Raw genomic sequence first — 16,324 nt, 5'->3', positions numbered from 1 at the left:
CTGGGGCCAGCCAGAGGTGATATTTGCCGGTTCTCCGAACTGCTCAAAATTTCCACTACCGAACCTGTCAGAACCTGCTGGATTTCACCCCTGAATGGCAACCCTTTCCAGGCACCTCAACGGAAGGCGGGATGTAGCTCAACCAAGCAACCGAACTGGAAGGGACCTCGCAGCTCGCCTCCAGTCCTTCCCCGGGGAGGGGGGGGGACTCCATCCGGCGCGAGGGGCGCCCGTCCACCCGTCCCTTTCAGGCCAGCGCGTCCGGAGCCCGGCCCGAAGGCGGCGCGCCACCGCCGGGCTCTCCGCGGGCGTCCCCGGGCCGCCTCGGGAGCGCAGGGGCGGGGCGGGGCGGGCGTCGCAGCCAACCAGGCGGCGCGCGGGGCGGGCGAACTCGGCGGACGAGGCAGCCAAGATGCGGCGCTGATCGGGCGGCCGGGGCAGCAGGTGCGTCTCCTTCAGCGCCGCGGCTCATGATGTGCCTGGAGAGCGACGGCTCGTCGGGCAGCGGCCCCCCCGGCTGCGGCGGACGCCTTCGGGTCTCGGCGACTGCGGTGGCCGGCGACGACGACGAGGAGGAAGACGACGGCGGCGGCGGCGGCGGAGATCGGGGTTGTTGCGGACGGGCCGGCGAGGTGCAGACGCTCTCCGGCGCTCTCCCGGCGCCCGGCGGAGGAGGCAAGAGCGCCGGCAACGCCGAGAGGGGCTGCCAGGCGGCGCCCGGCGCGGCTCCCAGCTTGGGCAGAGCCCGCGTGGCAGCCGCCGCCATCCTCAGCGTGGGCAACGTCCTCAACTACCTGGACAGGTACACCGTGGCAGGTGAGACCGTCTTGGCCGCGTCCGGCGCTCGGGAATCCGGCTTCCCTTCCTCGCTCTTTTCTCCCCTTTCGCCTCGGCTTCCCCTCCCCTCCCCTCCCCTCCCTTGCCGGGCTGCTTGGAACCGCGCGTCTCTCTCTCTCTCTCTCTCCCCCCTCCGCAGACCGGCTCGTCCTCCTCCTCTTTCCCCCCTCTCCCCGCTTCCTTTCCCCGTGTCCGCCTGGATATATGCCCCGTTCGGCGCCGGCTGGTTTCATCGACCGCGGCTTTTTTCCTTCCTCCCGTTTGAGCGTTTCCCTTTTTCCCTTCCTCTCCCCTCCGTCCTTCCACGCTGCCACCCGCGGTTCGGTTTTTTCCTCTCCCGATTCTTTTTTTTTTTGTCCTCCCTTTTTCTTCCTTTCATTCCTCCCCCCTCCTTCCTTCCTTCCTTCCTTCCTTCCTTCCTTCCTTCCTTCCTTCCTTCCTTCCTTCCTTCCTTCCTCTTCCACTCCGGCTCCTCTTCTCGCTTCTCTCTCTCTCATGTCCCTCTTTCTCTCGGCCGTTTGTCTTTTTTTTTTCCGCCCTCCACGCTGCCTTCCTCAAGCTCCCTAGCGAGCACTTTGCCCGGCTTCCATCTGTGCGCTCGCTCGCTCTCTTACTCGTTCGCTCGCTCATCTGGCTGCCGCAGGGACCGTTCAGCCCTGCTGTTGTTGCGAAGAGGCAACTTGCGCTGGGTACAAAAGAGATCCTGGCCGGCGCTTTGACCCCGGGGTACAAACAAACGATCCATGTGTGTGTGTGGGGTTCCTTTGGCAGAAGGGGACAGGGATATTTTGCACTTCTGGCCCCGCTTCTCTTAAAACTGGAGAAAGAAAAGAACTGACCGGCTTCAGGATGATCTGGGTAGGAGCTTCAGGGTTTTTAGCCGGCCAAAGAGAGAATGAATGAATGAATGAATGAATGTGTGCATAGATAGATAGATATATTTGTATAGAGAAAATGTTCTCTTAAAAGGGTTTTTTTCTCTCTCTCTCTCTCCAGATCTGAAAGATGCCCATTCTAGATAGCCTTGCTCTGTTTCTTTCCCGGTTTGCCATGGATGAATTGCGTTGCTTAGGGCACAAGAACGCCTCCCCCCCACCCCAATCCTCCTCAGCCTGCAAAAGGAAATTTGCACCATTGTCTTCTACGTTGTCATGAATTGTCCCTCCCCCTTCAGTTTTCCAATAATTGGGATTTGTATCGTAGGGGCAGCGGAGTGATTCTCTCTACTGTTTGGTGTACTTCTCTGGGTTTGTCCCTCGAAGTGTGTGTGTGTTTGTGTGTGCACAGGCGCATGGGTCTGCCGTTGTTGTGTTGACAGAGGGAATCTAAAGGACTTATCTGAATGCTCCAAGAGTGACAAGTAAAGCTGTTGCGAGGGAGATAAGGGCGACTTTGAAAATGGAGTGGTAGGAATTCTTGTGTATTGACAATAACCCTGGATGCAACCAACAAAAACAGAACTTATATTCTCCACTTCCCCGGGGTGGGTTTATTCAAAGAAGAAAAAGCATCTGCTTTAAGCAGACTTCTTTTAGCTGCACATGCCGGAATAGTCATCTTATGGAGATTGGGGTTTTTTTTTTATCCCCAAAGGTGTTTAAAAAGAAAGGAGTGCACAGTTTCCTTGCTTTTTCCCTTCTGCACATTGCAGAGGGTTGGACTATATGGTCTTTGAAAGCCCTTCTGACTTCTCTGTGCAACAGGGACATGAAAGCATTCCCTTTGAAATGAGAAAATAGGGGAGGGTTTTGCTTTTGGGGTGTTGCTTCAGGGAAAAAAAAACCCCTATATTAAAGAAATTGCAAGGGGAGATCTGAGTTTTGATGCCAAAGAATTGGGAGTCTGTTAGCATCTATTCCGACTAATAAATTTGGTAAGAAAAGGGGCTACCGCAGCCCCCCCTCTGATATGTTGAAGAGGAGCTGCGTGCATCTGTGAATGAATGAGTTTTCCCTTGAAAATGTGTTCTGTCAAAGGACACAAGAGCTTGATATATCAGTTTTAGCGCAGTCAGTAGACTAAATCTATTCCTGAGCGAAGTGCAGGCCTTTTTTCTTTGTTCTAGTGGTCAGAGAGGAAAAAAAATTCTTATTTTCCTGCCTCACAGAAATGTGGCAAGGCGGAGTTAGGAAGAAAAGGCTAGGTTCTGTGAGTTTGCCTCTGAATTTGGATGCCTCTAAATTCCAGGTTTTCACGGAGCCCTTTCAAAGGGGCTCTTTATTATTAAAACAAGATAAGCCTCGATTTTAGGTATGACAATTTCCCACAGGCCATTCAGTGGCCATTCATTTTGACAAAGGGATGGGAATCTGGTCTTCCCATGTCTGTTGTCAGGCAGGTTGAGGATAACAAGGTTTGCCGTCTGACGTATTTGGAAGACTATAGGTTGAGAATAGTTGCACTGAAGTACAGATGGTCTCCGACTTACAGTCCTTTGTTTAGTGACTGTTCAAAGTTAAAACATGATTGAAAAAGGTGGTTTACAACCGTCGTAGTATCCTCATGGTCAGGTAATCAAAAATTGGGTGCTTGCCAACTAGTGTGTATTTATGATGGTTGGATTGTCTTGGGGGGGGGTATCAGGTCATCATTTGCCACCATCCTAGCTGACCCCTGATAAGCAAAGCCAATGAAGGAAGCTGGATTTGCTTAACAACCTTGTGTTTCACTTAACAGCTGCAGTAATTAATTGTGGCAAAAAGGTCGTAAAAATGGGTGGGACTCACTCACAAACTTCGCTTTAACAACCGAAATTCTAGTCCCAATTGTAGTTGCAAATCGAGAATTACCTGCATATTGTCTTTACTAATGTTGATCTAGCATATATGCAGATATATATATATATATATATATATATATATATATATATATGTATATACCGATCTCTTTCCACTTATGACTGTATGACTATAACTTGTTGCTGGCAATCCTTATGATTTATATTGATATATTGATCATCAATTGTGTTGTAAATGTTGTACCTTGATGAACGTATCTTTTCTTTTATGTACACTGAGAGCATATGCACCAAGACAAATTCCTTGTGTGTCCAATCACACTTGGCCAATAAAATTCTATTCTATTCTATTCTATTCTATCTAAAGCTAAAAATATTTTTTTCATGCCTTGCTCTAAGTCACAGTACTGTAATTGTACTCGCGCTTTATCTTACACTGACATAACCATTATTCCAAATCACAATAGCTGGTTTCATACCCACTATACCAACTCCAGATAATATATGCCAGACTTTAGCACCAATACTAATTATAAACACTGAATATCTGGAATTGGTAACAGGTAGGCAATTCCTAGGGCAGCGACACCCCCCCACTTGGCACCCAAAGAATGGGGACCCTAGTTAAAGTCCCAATAGGTTTAAAAAGTGGTAGGATAGAGAAAGATGCCATGTACTGAGTGCCAATGGATTTGCCATCATCTTGCAAGATGCAGGGTGAGGCTTGCTGTCTCACTCAGGCATAGACACAGTAGTGGCTTGCTGTGACATTGGAAAGATCTTCCAGTTTTGAAATTAGCAAGCCTCTAGTATCAGTGTTTAGAAAATGCAAAGCTCTGTTGAAGATCTATATGGAGAAAGGATGTTGGTCATCGATATAATGATGACAGCCAGTTTTACACCTCTGAGCCCAATGAAGATGCTGCTGAAGTTCTGGTGCCACGAGGTTTTCAGGATCTGTACTAGAAGAAACAGGCTCCAGACTCGACCCAGCCAAGAGAAGTAGCTTGAGGGCAGGCCTGTAATCCTTGAGTCCTCTGAATCCACTTTTCTTGTTAGATGTGCGTGAGGGTGGAAGCTCTGTCCCAGAGGACATTGGACCACTCCTTTCTAGCACTGATGATGGTACCTAGTTGGGTAATGAAATGTCTATAAAGAAACAACCAAACTCAGAGAGCACCAAGGACCCCGTGGAGTAGCTCTGTTTGGTGTGTCAGTTGTTTCTTACTTGGAACAGGTTGGTCTGAGAATGGTTACTCATGCCCTAATCATCCTTAGTATGGATTACTGTCATTTATTGTCATTTCATGCCTTTGAAAACCACCTGAAACTTCAGCTGAGACCAAAAAAAAGAGAGGGCTGTGTGCTTATTGGTCAGTCCCATTACTGCTATGTTATACCACCACTGAAGAAGCTGCCTGGTTACGGCATATAAAATCCTATATATATAAAACATATGAACTTGGTATCTAAGAAATCAGCTTTCCTAAATAGAATCTTTCTACCCATCTGGATGACAAGAGACTTCTAAAAGTCTCCCCTATTGTGAGGTGTAGTGGGAGGGAGATAAGTGGCAACCATTCTTTGTGGGGGCTCTTCTCCTCCACTAATGGTGGCCCCCACCTTTATGACATTTCTGAAAAGACTTTTGAGTCTGATTTATAGAATAATCAGCACCAGTGTGCTTTTATTGCTTGTTTATTGCTTGTTGTGTTGTTGTCACAGTCTTATTACTCATTATTATTGCCCTGCATTGCTGTTCTGCTCAGAAGTGGTATTCAGCCAGTTCATACCAGTTTCAGGTGAACCGGTAGTAGCTCTATGACGGCCTATTTAGGCACGTTTTTGAGGCCGGGCGCATGCGTGGAAGGCATGCAAGTGAACAATGTGCGGAAAGCCGGGCGCATGCGCGGAAGGCGCACACACACGAAACAAGTGGGATGGGCGGGGCGAACCGGTGGTAAGAATTTTGGAAATCCACCGCTGCTCCTGCTGCAGCACACCTGTAAACAGTATTCAATCCACCTAGTTCTGGATTTCTCAACCTTGGCCACTTTAGGATGTCTGGACTTCAACTCCCAGAATTCCTTAGCCAGCCGGCTGAGGAATTCTGGGAGTTGAAGTCCACACATTTTAAAGTTTTGCCAAGGTTGAGAAACCCTGATCTAGATTAAGGTGATCAATAACTCCTATTAAGATCAAATTTTCATCTAGATTAAAAGTGATTGATAACTCCTATGAATAAATTTTAGGAAAGGGCTGTTCCTTTTTCACCTGGTTGTAAATTTTTCAGGTAGCAGAAAAGCAAGTGCTGGAATAAGGATTTGTGTTTATCTGGAAGGTTATTACGATACCAAAATCCCTCATGCTAATTCAACATCATACATATCCAACAAAGCTTCCTATTGTTATGTGTGTGTGCTTAAGAGAAATAAAAGTTTTTAAATGTCTCACATAGGAATAAAGGGAGGACAATGGTTTTTTTTTAAAAAAAAATATTCTTATCTTTGGGAGAAATCTGCTTACGTATTAGAAAAAATCTCATACTTGAGAAAGGGGGAGCCAGGAGCTGGTTAAGATGTCAATTGTGGGGAAAAGATGGTGACCAGGAAACGCCTGTGTAAACAGATTTTGGCCAATATCGGGCAGTTTCTTGGAAAGTGACCTCTCTTTAATTGTTGCATGTTCTAACCATTTCCCTCTTTAACTCAGCTTTTGATTTGTCAGAAGAAAAGATACTTCGTTGAGGTTACTGACTTCATATCCCAGACTAAGACATCTTGTGTTTGTTTGGTTTTGGCTTTCTATGATTTGTGAACAAGCCAAGTGACGCTTATTCAGGAAATCACGGTTAAGCAGCCTGCTTTAGCAAAACCTGGGAGCTTCACATGGTAAAATTCTACATGAGTTTAGTACGGCCAGGTATGGGCGTGAAACCAATCTCAGCTGCCCGTAGCCTCCTGCTAGAATAGAATAGAATAGAATAGAATAGAATGGAATGGAATGGAATGGAATGGAATGGAATGGAATAGAATAGAATAGAATAGAATAGAATAGAATAGAATAGAATAGAATAGAATAGAATAGAATAGAATAGAATAGAATAGAATAGAATAGAATAGAATTCTTTATTGGCCAAGTGTGATTGGACAAACAAGGAATTTGTCTTTGGTGCATATGCTCTCAGTGTACGTAAAAGAAAAAATAAAATATATTCGCCAAGAATCATAAGATACAATACTTAGTGATAGTCATAGGATACTAATAAGCAATCAAATTATACTAGGAAACAATAAAAACAATATAGATACACGCAACATGGATATAGCCATAAGTGGGAAGACATGGGTACTAGTAAGGATGAGAAGAAGAATAGTAATAATAATGCTAGGTATTCTCACCGTCGAGTCGTCAACCATGAATGTTGACATTGCAAGATGGTTTGGTGTATCTCTTGTGGTCCAACAGGCTGTGAAAGGTGTGTGATTGGCATGGGCATATGGGCTTTGCTCAGAGTAAGCCTAGAGTTAGGATGAATCATGCTAAGGCGCGCATCCTGAGCCCTCTTGAGTGTGTTACAAGGAACTTTAAAACCCGACAGGATATGTGCTGCTCCTTTTTTGTGACATAGATGGTTGTGTCAACCCAACCTACTTTTCAGCTCCATGTACGATGCAGGCTCAGCAAAGGGCTAAATTCAGTGGCTTGCTTAAGTGCATTGTGTGAATGCAACTACAAGTAGTCCTCAACCTATAACCATTCATTTAGTGGCTGTTCGAATATGGAACGGAACTAAAAAAAGTGAATTATGTCTGTTTTTCACACTTACGACTGCTCGGTGTGCCCAAGGGTCACATAATCAAAATTCAGATGCTTGGCAACTGGTTCGTATTTATGATGATTTCAGTGTCCCTGGGGTCACATGATCCCCTTTTGCAACCTTCTGACAAGCAAAGTCAGTGGGGAAGCCAGATTCTCTTAACAACTGTGTTACTAACAATTGCAGTGATTCATTTAACAACTGTGGCAGGAGAATGGAGCAAAACTCACTTAACGACTGTCTTGCTTAGCAATGGAAATGTTGGGCTTGATCTGAGGACTAAAGCAAGTTTGATCTGAGGACTACAGCAAGTCCTCACCCCCGCATAACAGGGTGAGCTCCCGTTACTTGTCCCAGCTTCTGCCAACCTAGCAGTTCGAAAGCACGTAAAAAATGCAAGTGAAAAAATAGGGACCACCTTTGGTGGGAAGGTAACAGCGTTCCGTGCGCCTTTGGCGTTGAGTCATGCCGGCCTCATGACCACGGAGACGTCTTCGGACAGTGCTGGCTCTTCGGCTTTGAAACGGAGATGAGCACCGCCCCCTAAAGTTAGGAACGACTATTAAATTCCTTACAAATAATCCTGTAACAACAGTTCGTTTAGTGACAGTTCGAAATTACAACGGCACCAACTAAAGTGACGTATGGCCATTTTTCACCCTTACAACCATTGCACCGGGATCATGTGATCATCATTGGAACACTTGGCAACTGGCTCCCATTTATGACGCTTGCAGTGTCCCCGGGATCACGTGATCCGCTTTTGCAACCTTCTGACAAGCAAAGTCCCAGATTGTTGGGGGGGCAATAAGTTGACTTTGTAAAAATATACAAATAGAATGAGACTATTGCCTTATACACTGTAAGCCGCCCTGAGTCTTCGGAGAAGGGCGGGGTATAAATGTAAACAAAAAAACAAAAAAAAGTCAATGAGGAAGCCAGATTTGCTTAACGACGGTGATACTAGCTTAATAACTGCAGTGATTCACTCAACAATTGGGGCAAGGAAGGTTGTAAAATGGGTCAGAATGCACTTTAACAAATGTCTCCTTTAGCAACAGAAATGTTGGGCTCCGTTGTGGTCCTAAGTCGAGGACTACTTGCATTTAATTCAGAATCTAATTAATTCAGAAAAGAGCTTTAGCAGCTTTTCCAGTTGACACTTCCATCCCCGCCTGATTTCTGCATTGAAGGAGGGCTCATCCCCTTCAAAAGGAATCTATTCTCCTCTTGAATAGCTCCTTTGCACTGCAACCTGTCTCCTAATATTTATCTCTAAATGGTTTCTCTGCAGTTTCCACCTGCAGGTTCTAGTTTCGCCATCGGGAGAAAGCAGTAAGCCTGCTCCATTTTTTGTTGTTGTTGTTGTTGTTGTTGTTGTTGTTGTTGTTGTTGTTGTTGTTGTTGTTGTTGTTATTATTATTATTATTATTATTATTATTATTATTATTATTATTATTTGCAGTGGTCCTTTGTTCATTCTCTGCTCAATTTCTTCATCGGGCAACTTTAAGAGGTATGCATTTCACCTGCCAGAATTCCCCAGCCAGCATGGCTGACAGGGGAACTCTGGAAATCTACACATCTGAAAAGTTGCCAAGTGTGAGAAACGCTGGGGCTGCTAAACGCGTCCAATTCTTTCAGCTACTGCACCGCTCCTGGGATTTACTGTAGCTCTGTGGTGCATTCCCTAGTTCGGCACTCAGACCTTGGGGCTTCACTTAATCCCAGCAATGGCGGTTTTGTGTGTGTGTGTGTGTAAAACCAAAAAACGGAGGGCTAGGATCTTAGAAGTTAACGTGGCATGTGACAGAGTCACCAAGGTAATTGAAGGATAATGGGTGTGCATATCCTGTGTGCTCACGTTGCAAATGGAAATGCAGCAGCCCAAGGTAATGAAAAAAAATTAGCCCGGTTTAATTACTGAGGCTGTACCAAAGGGGGCCCCCCACCCCAACCCACATCCTGGCTCCCTCTAATTTGGAATCAGTGATTCAGTCCTTGGGTGAAGCAACTCGCAGCTCCAGACGAGTGTCGGCAGTGTATGTGTGTATGTGTGTAGGTATATGCTTGTGTGCCTCTGTTTGCCTGAGTGAGTGCGGATGAATAAGGTCACCGGGTGAAAAATCCGGTTTGTATCTCAGGACAGGTGGCAATTAGCACACGCGGCTCTCGGCTCTTGAATGCCTTCAAAGCATCTTTTGCTCATGAATAATGCAGGTGCTGGGGAAAGTAGGCAGAGGCCTCTTCTGCGGAGGAGTTAAGGGAGCCAGAGGTTGGTACATCTACAAGGCCACTAATCCCGCGTGTGTCAGAACTGAGGTGTGGTTTCTGCCTTGGTCGTCCCGGCTCTCTTTTCTCTCTCGCTCTCTCGCTTGGCCTAAGAATAAGTCACCGACTAAACTGGATGGGTGAGAGATGACCTGGTATCTGTGAACTCATTTCCTGATACCTGGGAGTAAATATTTTGAACTTTGGGTTCCCGTGGGAACTTCAGATTTAAAAACTGCCCCTGAGCTTGTACTATCAATGTAGTATTTTTATTTTTATTTTTCTTCTTAACATAACAAAATAAAGAAAACCACTTATTAAGGGATACTTAGTCTCCTTCTGACAAGACGGACAGCAAATAAATTATATACAAATACACATGCAGACAGACAGACATATATGTCTCTCTCTCTCTCTCTCTGTGTGTGTGTGTGTGTGTGTGTGTGTGTGTGTGTTTTCTGAGGTTTTCGCGGGTGTTTTCTGTTTTCTGTTTTTTATGTTTTCTGGGAGCTTGCTCGCAGAAGCACGAAGCTGAAGCCTGAAGATGACAAATGAGACTTCGTTGAAACGTCGCCAAGACACTTCCAATTTTACGCGGGAGAAAACCTGAATAACCAAAGACCTACATATATATATATATAAATGTATGTATGTATGTATGTATGTATGTATGCATGTGATGTGATGGCTCAGTGGCTAAGATGCTGAGCTTGTCAATCGAAAGGTCGGCAGTTCAGCGGTTCGAATCCCTAGTGTGTGTAACGGGATGAGCTCCCCTTACTTGTCCCAGCTTCTGCCAACCTAGCAGTTCGAAAACACGTAAAAAATGCAAGTAGAAAAATAGGGACCACCTTTGGTGGGAAGGTAACTGCGTTCCGTGCGCCTTTGGCATTGAGTCAGCCACATGACCACGGAGACGTCTTTGGACAGCGCTGGCTCTTTGGCTTTGAAACGGAGATGAGCACTGCCCCCTAGAGTCGGGAACAACTAGCACATATGTGCGAGGGGAACCTTTACCTTTACCTGTGAATGTATGTATATATATATGTGTATGTATGTATGTATGTATGTCTATCTATCTATCTCTATCTATCAGAGAGACAAATAGAGAGAGACCCCTGGGTAGCTGCTACATGTTTTTATTTTTGTTAAAATATATAATATAAATGTACTTTTTGTTTTTACTTGTTTTATTGTCACCTAAAAGTGAGGTGATAACTTGATACTTGACTATATAAATAAATAAATTCTGGGAATTGAAATCTTAAATTTGCCAAGTTTGAGAAACATTGGGTTGAATGCAACCAATTCTTTCAGCTACTGCAGAACTCATTGGATGTAGCTCTGGCGTATTCCCTAGTTTGGCACTCAAACCCAGGGACTTCACTCAATCCCAGTGATGGCATAGTGTGTAACCAAAACAATGAGGGCTAGAATCATAATATGGCATATGACCGAATCACCAAGGTAATTGAAGTGTTTAGTAATGGATATACGTATCCTGTGTGGCTCACGTTACAAAGGGAAATGCAGCTGCCCAAGGTAATGAAAAAAAATAGCCATATATTTGTGTGTGTGTGTGTGTGTATGTACATATATGTATACATACAAACATACATATATGCACATACACATGGACATGTAAGGAGAGATACAAAATGTTAATCGTTCATAGTTGGCATTTCTGTCTAAAATTAATATTTTAAAATGAATTAATCATTCATCGTGCTCAGCTGCAAGAGCCTTAAACCTAGTGTAACATGTGAGTTGGATCATGGGTGAAAAAAGTAGGTTTCCTCAGTTCAGGTTAGTGGCTAAAATAACGTTTCCTTGGGTTTTCTTGTCAACAGTACAGAAAATATTACAATATTTTAAAATTGCAAGCCACCCTGTGGTAAGATGGGTGATTAATAAATTCGATTGATATGTAAATAAGTAAGTAGGTAAGTAAGCAAGTAAGTTAGCAAATAAATACATCCATAAAATCATTTGCCATTCTCTTCTTCCTCATTTGTTTTCAAGTTCCCAGTGTTAATAGATTTTACTTTTTGCCTGAATTTCAACAAGCCTTGACTAAACCACAGTAGAATAATCATAGCATATCTGTATTCACCTGGATCATATATGTGCAATCTGCATCTATTTCTGGAATGAAATTACGCATATAGGCAGAGCTGCAGCAATGGGAACGTGGGTCACCTGAAAACAATCGGCAACACCTGACTTGTCTGTCTTCACTTCTAGGAAGGGAAATGCAGAGGATATGAGCCCGGGCCTTGTCATCCTGAGTAGGAAAGGACTCTGGTGACAGAATAGCCGAGACATTTGCCAAGCCACATTCCACAGGTAGCTACTGGCACAGTGTACTTCCCTCCTTGCAAATAATACTTCCGGGGAGAAGACACATTATCCTTTGGCACCTCCGGAATGCTGTTTGGCAAGGCATCAGTGCTTCTGACTCATCCTTTGCACCTCTTTGGCAGATCTCTACCTTCTTCTGGCTTCCAGTTTCTCATTTCCAAAATTCTGGGTTGACAATCCTCTCTTTAAGATCCCTCTCAATAGCAGTGACTGTGAGATGGATCTTGGAGTCTTAGTGGACAACCATTTAAATATGAGCCAGCAGTGTGCAGCAGCAGCCAAAAAAGCCAACACAGTTCTAGGCTGCATAAACAGAGAGATAGAAACAAGATCACGTGAAGTGTTAATGCACTTTATAAGGCCTTGGTAAGGCCACACTTGGAATACGGCATTCAGTTTTGGTCGCCACGATGTAAAAAAGATGCTGAAACTCTTGAAAGAGTGCAGAGAAGAGCAACAAAGAGGATTAGGGGACTGGAGGCTAAAACATATAAAGAACGGTTGCAGGAACTGGGTATGTCTAGTTTAATGAAAAGAAGGACTAGGGGAGACATGATAGCAGTGTTCCGATATCTCAGGGGCTGCCACAAAGAAGAGGGAGTCAAACTATTCTCCAAAGCACCTGAAGGTATGACAAGAAGCAATGGGTGGAAATGAATCAAGGAGAGAAGCAACTTAGAACTAAGGAGAAATTTCCTGACAGTTAAAACAATTCATCAGTGGAACAACTTGCCTCCAGAAGTTGTGAATGCTCCAACACTGGACGTTTTTAAGAACCATTTGTCTGAAGTGGTGTAGAGTTTCCTCCCTAAGCAGGAGGTTGGACTAGATGACCTCCAAGGTCCCTTCCAGCTCTGTTGTCCTGTCCTGTCCTGTCCCATCCCATCCCATCCTATCCTATCCTATTCTTTTATGTTACTGTTCCTATGGAGAAGTCATTTGAAGCACACCCATTCTCGTGTACAATTCAGGAACCTTGGTGAGACTTAATTATCTTCTCCGAGGGCTTGCTGGTTTGCTCCAGTATATGTGAAGTCCTGATCCATTGCTCAGTCTTCCTCTTTTGCAAATGCTGAAAGAGTTTTCATTCTCGTGAAGCCAAAAACCTCTCACGTTTGAAACAGAGCTGAGCTGCAAGAGCACCTTGGGGGAAAAACTTCCTCTGATTTTGGGGCCAAGGAATGGAGTGATTGATTTTATTTCTCCAGCAGTAGCAAGAATTTCCTGGAGGAATTTGTTTTTAGTTGTAAAACCCCCTGAGTCATTTGGGAGGCAGCCTATGAATAAATTACATTAAATTAATAAATTTCTAGAGGGCAGGAATCTTCCGTGATGGGAAAAAACAAGGGCAGGATTGAAAAGTCCTCTTGGAAGTGAATGGAAGCTTGGGAATAAAATATAGAACCTTCACATTTTGCCCTGGGCTATCTTATAATTAAATAAGTCCACAGTCCCCCAAATTCTCTTATCCTCTGAAACAATTTGTAAAGCAAATTCTCTTTAATTAAATTGAAGGAGAATGGTAGGAAAAACTGCTGGATTGATGCTACCTTGAAGTGTGTAGTGGGCATAAGTTGCCAAGCGTCAATTTTTGAGATCTAACTGCAAAGCTGGGTTCACACAACATATTAAATCAGGTGAAAATGGGGCTGAGTCATTTGAATATATTGTATTGTGGGAACGAACCCACTTCTTGAACCCACAACCGCCCTGAGTCCCTTGGGAGATAGGGCGGTATAAAAATGCGATTAAATAAATAAATAAATAAATAATGTTTAATGAGCAAGATATTTTTAAATTAATGTTTTACCCTATATATATATATATGTTTTTTTTATATGGCTGTAAACTGCCCTGAGTCCCTAGGGAGATAGGGCGGTATAAAAGTGTGAATAATAATAATAATAATAATAATAATAATAATAATAATAATAATAATAATAATAATAATAATAATAATAATAATATGAGTGATAAAATAGGATCGGACACTAGAAGATGAAACCATTGCTACCAGATAAGGATCATTGGGCACATACATCCTAAAATGAGTTCCTCATCATTGTTTCTAATTAAATAAACCATCATTTCCTGGCTTTGTACAACACACAAAACCACGATCCATGGTTTAAAATACACAGTGGGTGGTTAGGTATAAATCAGGGATGAAATGCTACTGGTTCGTGCTGGTTTGGGTGAACCGTTAGTAGTGAAAGTTACCAGTTCATGCGAACTGGTATTTCTGGCGATCAGCTGTGTTGCGCAATTTATATTCACTAGAAAGCAGGAAATTCTGTTCTTCTCCCCCTTGTTGTTCTACTTACCTTCAAATGGCTCCTCTTACCGTGTGAAGCACACATTTGGTGCTCACTATGCATGCGCACACGTGCAGCACGTGTTGGTGCAAACCGGTGCCAACCCGTGGAGGATTTCACCACTGGTATAAACCATGGCTTGGTGTTATACATCAATCTCACCAATACATTCAGATAGCTGGTTATTCTCAACAACACATTCAGATAGCTAGTTATATGAGCTGTGCTGAATCCAACTGAATTTCCTAAACATTTCACTAGCTTGTTCTTTTTGCCTACTGCAGAGGCCTCGAAGTGAAATTGTACTTTTCTCAGTGTTATCAAATCCAGGTAGCCCTTCATTTAGTTCAAAGCTACAACAGCACTGGAAAAAAAAAGACTTTTGACCGTTTTCACACTTAAGGCCGTGGCAGCATCCCCATGGTCACATGATCAAAATTCAGATGCTTCACAACTGACTCATAGTTATGACGGTTGCGTTGTCCTGAGGTCATGCAATCCCATTTTGTGACCTACTGAGGAACAAAGTCAATGGGGCGGCCAGATTGACTTAACAACCAGATCCCTAACTTAACGGCTGCAGTGATTTACTTACCAGCTGTGGTAAGAAAGGTTGTAAAATGGACATTAACCAATGTCTCACTTAGCAAGAGAAATGTTGGGCTCAATTTTGGTCATAAGTCGAGGACTTACCTGTACTACAGCCAGAATGTGGGCATTGTGAAACTAGAGGGGAGAAATCCCAAATTTAGCAGGAATACAATAGTTGTTTAAGAGAGCCCTCAAGGCAACTGATCGTTTTGAAGGGTCAAATTAAAAAAGAAAATGACGTAGCAGGTAAGGGAAAAGAATAGGGTGGAGTCTGCTGGAAGAAGACACGTATCCCTGAAAAGAGAGCCAGAAGGTTTTGTCTAAGCATGGTTGGGTTTATGTCATGGATTTTATATTACCTGATTTAGGTGCACTCCAAACTTCAGCAGAAAACAGACTCTTGAGATTTTTTCCCTGAGTTAATGTGAAAATTGCCGATTTTAACTATTTCTTCAAGGCAGAGAACGCTCTTTCTCCATTTGGAAATCTGGCATATATATATTCTTGTATTTGCTTCTCCACCCTGATTCTAACTTTTTGGGCTTTTAAAAAGCCTTTGTTTTTAAAAGTTATTAAGGGGGGAAAAGACTATAAGTGTAATTAAGACGAAAGCTGTGTTGCTAAATGTGAGCAGATTCTGGGGATGGATCCCTGTATCTGCTGTAAATTCATGCAGGGAGTTTTGCTTAATCAGGCTGAGTTTTCTTCTTCGATTGAGGCAAGCCTTGTAGCAAATAACTGGGCAAAGCTGTCTTCCCTCAACCCTGTAATAATTCTTGATTTATGTATCTGGTACCAAAATGCAGCAGTGTGAGGCCTTAACTTTTTTTTTTTTTTTGGTATTGCTTTTAACGTTTTTGACTGCATAGATGTAATGGAGAACTGGAAATGATCATTCTTATTCTTGTTTTCTTACTGGTTCTCCAGATTGCCTTAAAAATGAGCTTCTTTTCAGGGTGGGAATATGTTTGGTTGATGGGCATAAGCAGTAACTCCTTGTGCTTTGGGACTCAGCAACACAAATCTCTTCAACATCTCTCTTGTTTGTGAACGTTTGTTCTTTTCACTTGAATACAGCTATAAAACTGGGGTCCAGATTGGACCCGATTGGTTGGCAGGGAAAAAGAAGGGCTTAACAGTTCCCCAATGATTTATATTCTTGATCAAAAGCGCAAGGTTTTTATCTACAGGCAATACGACAACAAATATATTGAGTTGGTTGTTAATATTAGCTGCTGTTTTTTGGGGGTTTTTTGGAGTTTGATGTAGCATATTTGGTTTTCCCACCCCACTCTGTTCTATTCTTGCAATGGGCTTGTAAGATAGGTTATATTGAGAAGTAGAGATTTTATGAGAGACGGAGTTTCCTTCCTTCCTTCCTTCCTTCCTTCC

The 16,324-nt window shown here is 43.6% G+C and overlaps 1 protein-coding gene across 1 annotated transcript in view; it reads left to right on the top strand.

Annotated features, from left to right (window-relative positions):
- Window positions 1-338: 338 nt before the first annotated feature.
- SPNS2 (SPNS lysolipid transporter 2, sphingosine-1-phosphate) overlaps window positions 339-16,324 on the top strand; it is a 145,249-nt gene continuing 129,263 nt past the window's right edge. The window contains exon 1 of the mRNA XM_058164339.1: window positions 339-816. Coding sequence (XP_058020322.1) covers window positions 471-816 — 346 coding nt within the window. The 5' untranslated portion in view covers window positions 339-470. The remainder of the gene's footprint in view (window positions 817-16,324) is intronic.

Source organism: Ahaetulla prasina, chromosome 1 (genome assembly GCF_028640845.1).
Source record: "Ahaetulla prasina isolate Xishuangbanna chromosome 1, ASM2864084v1, whole genome shotgun sequence".
Taxonomy (NCBI): Eukaryota; Metazoa; Chordata; class Lepidosauria; order Squamata; family Colubridae; genus Ahaetulla; species Ahaetulla prasina.
This window is presented reverse-complemented; position numbering and strand designations above follow the sequence as displayed.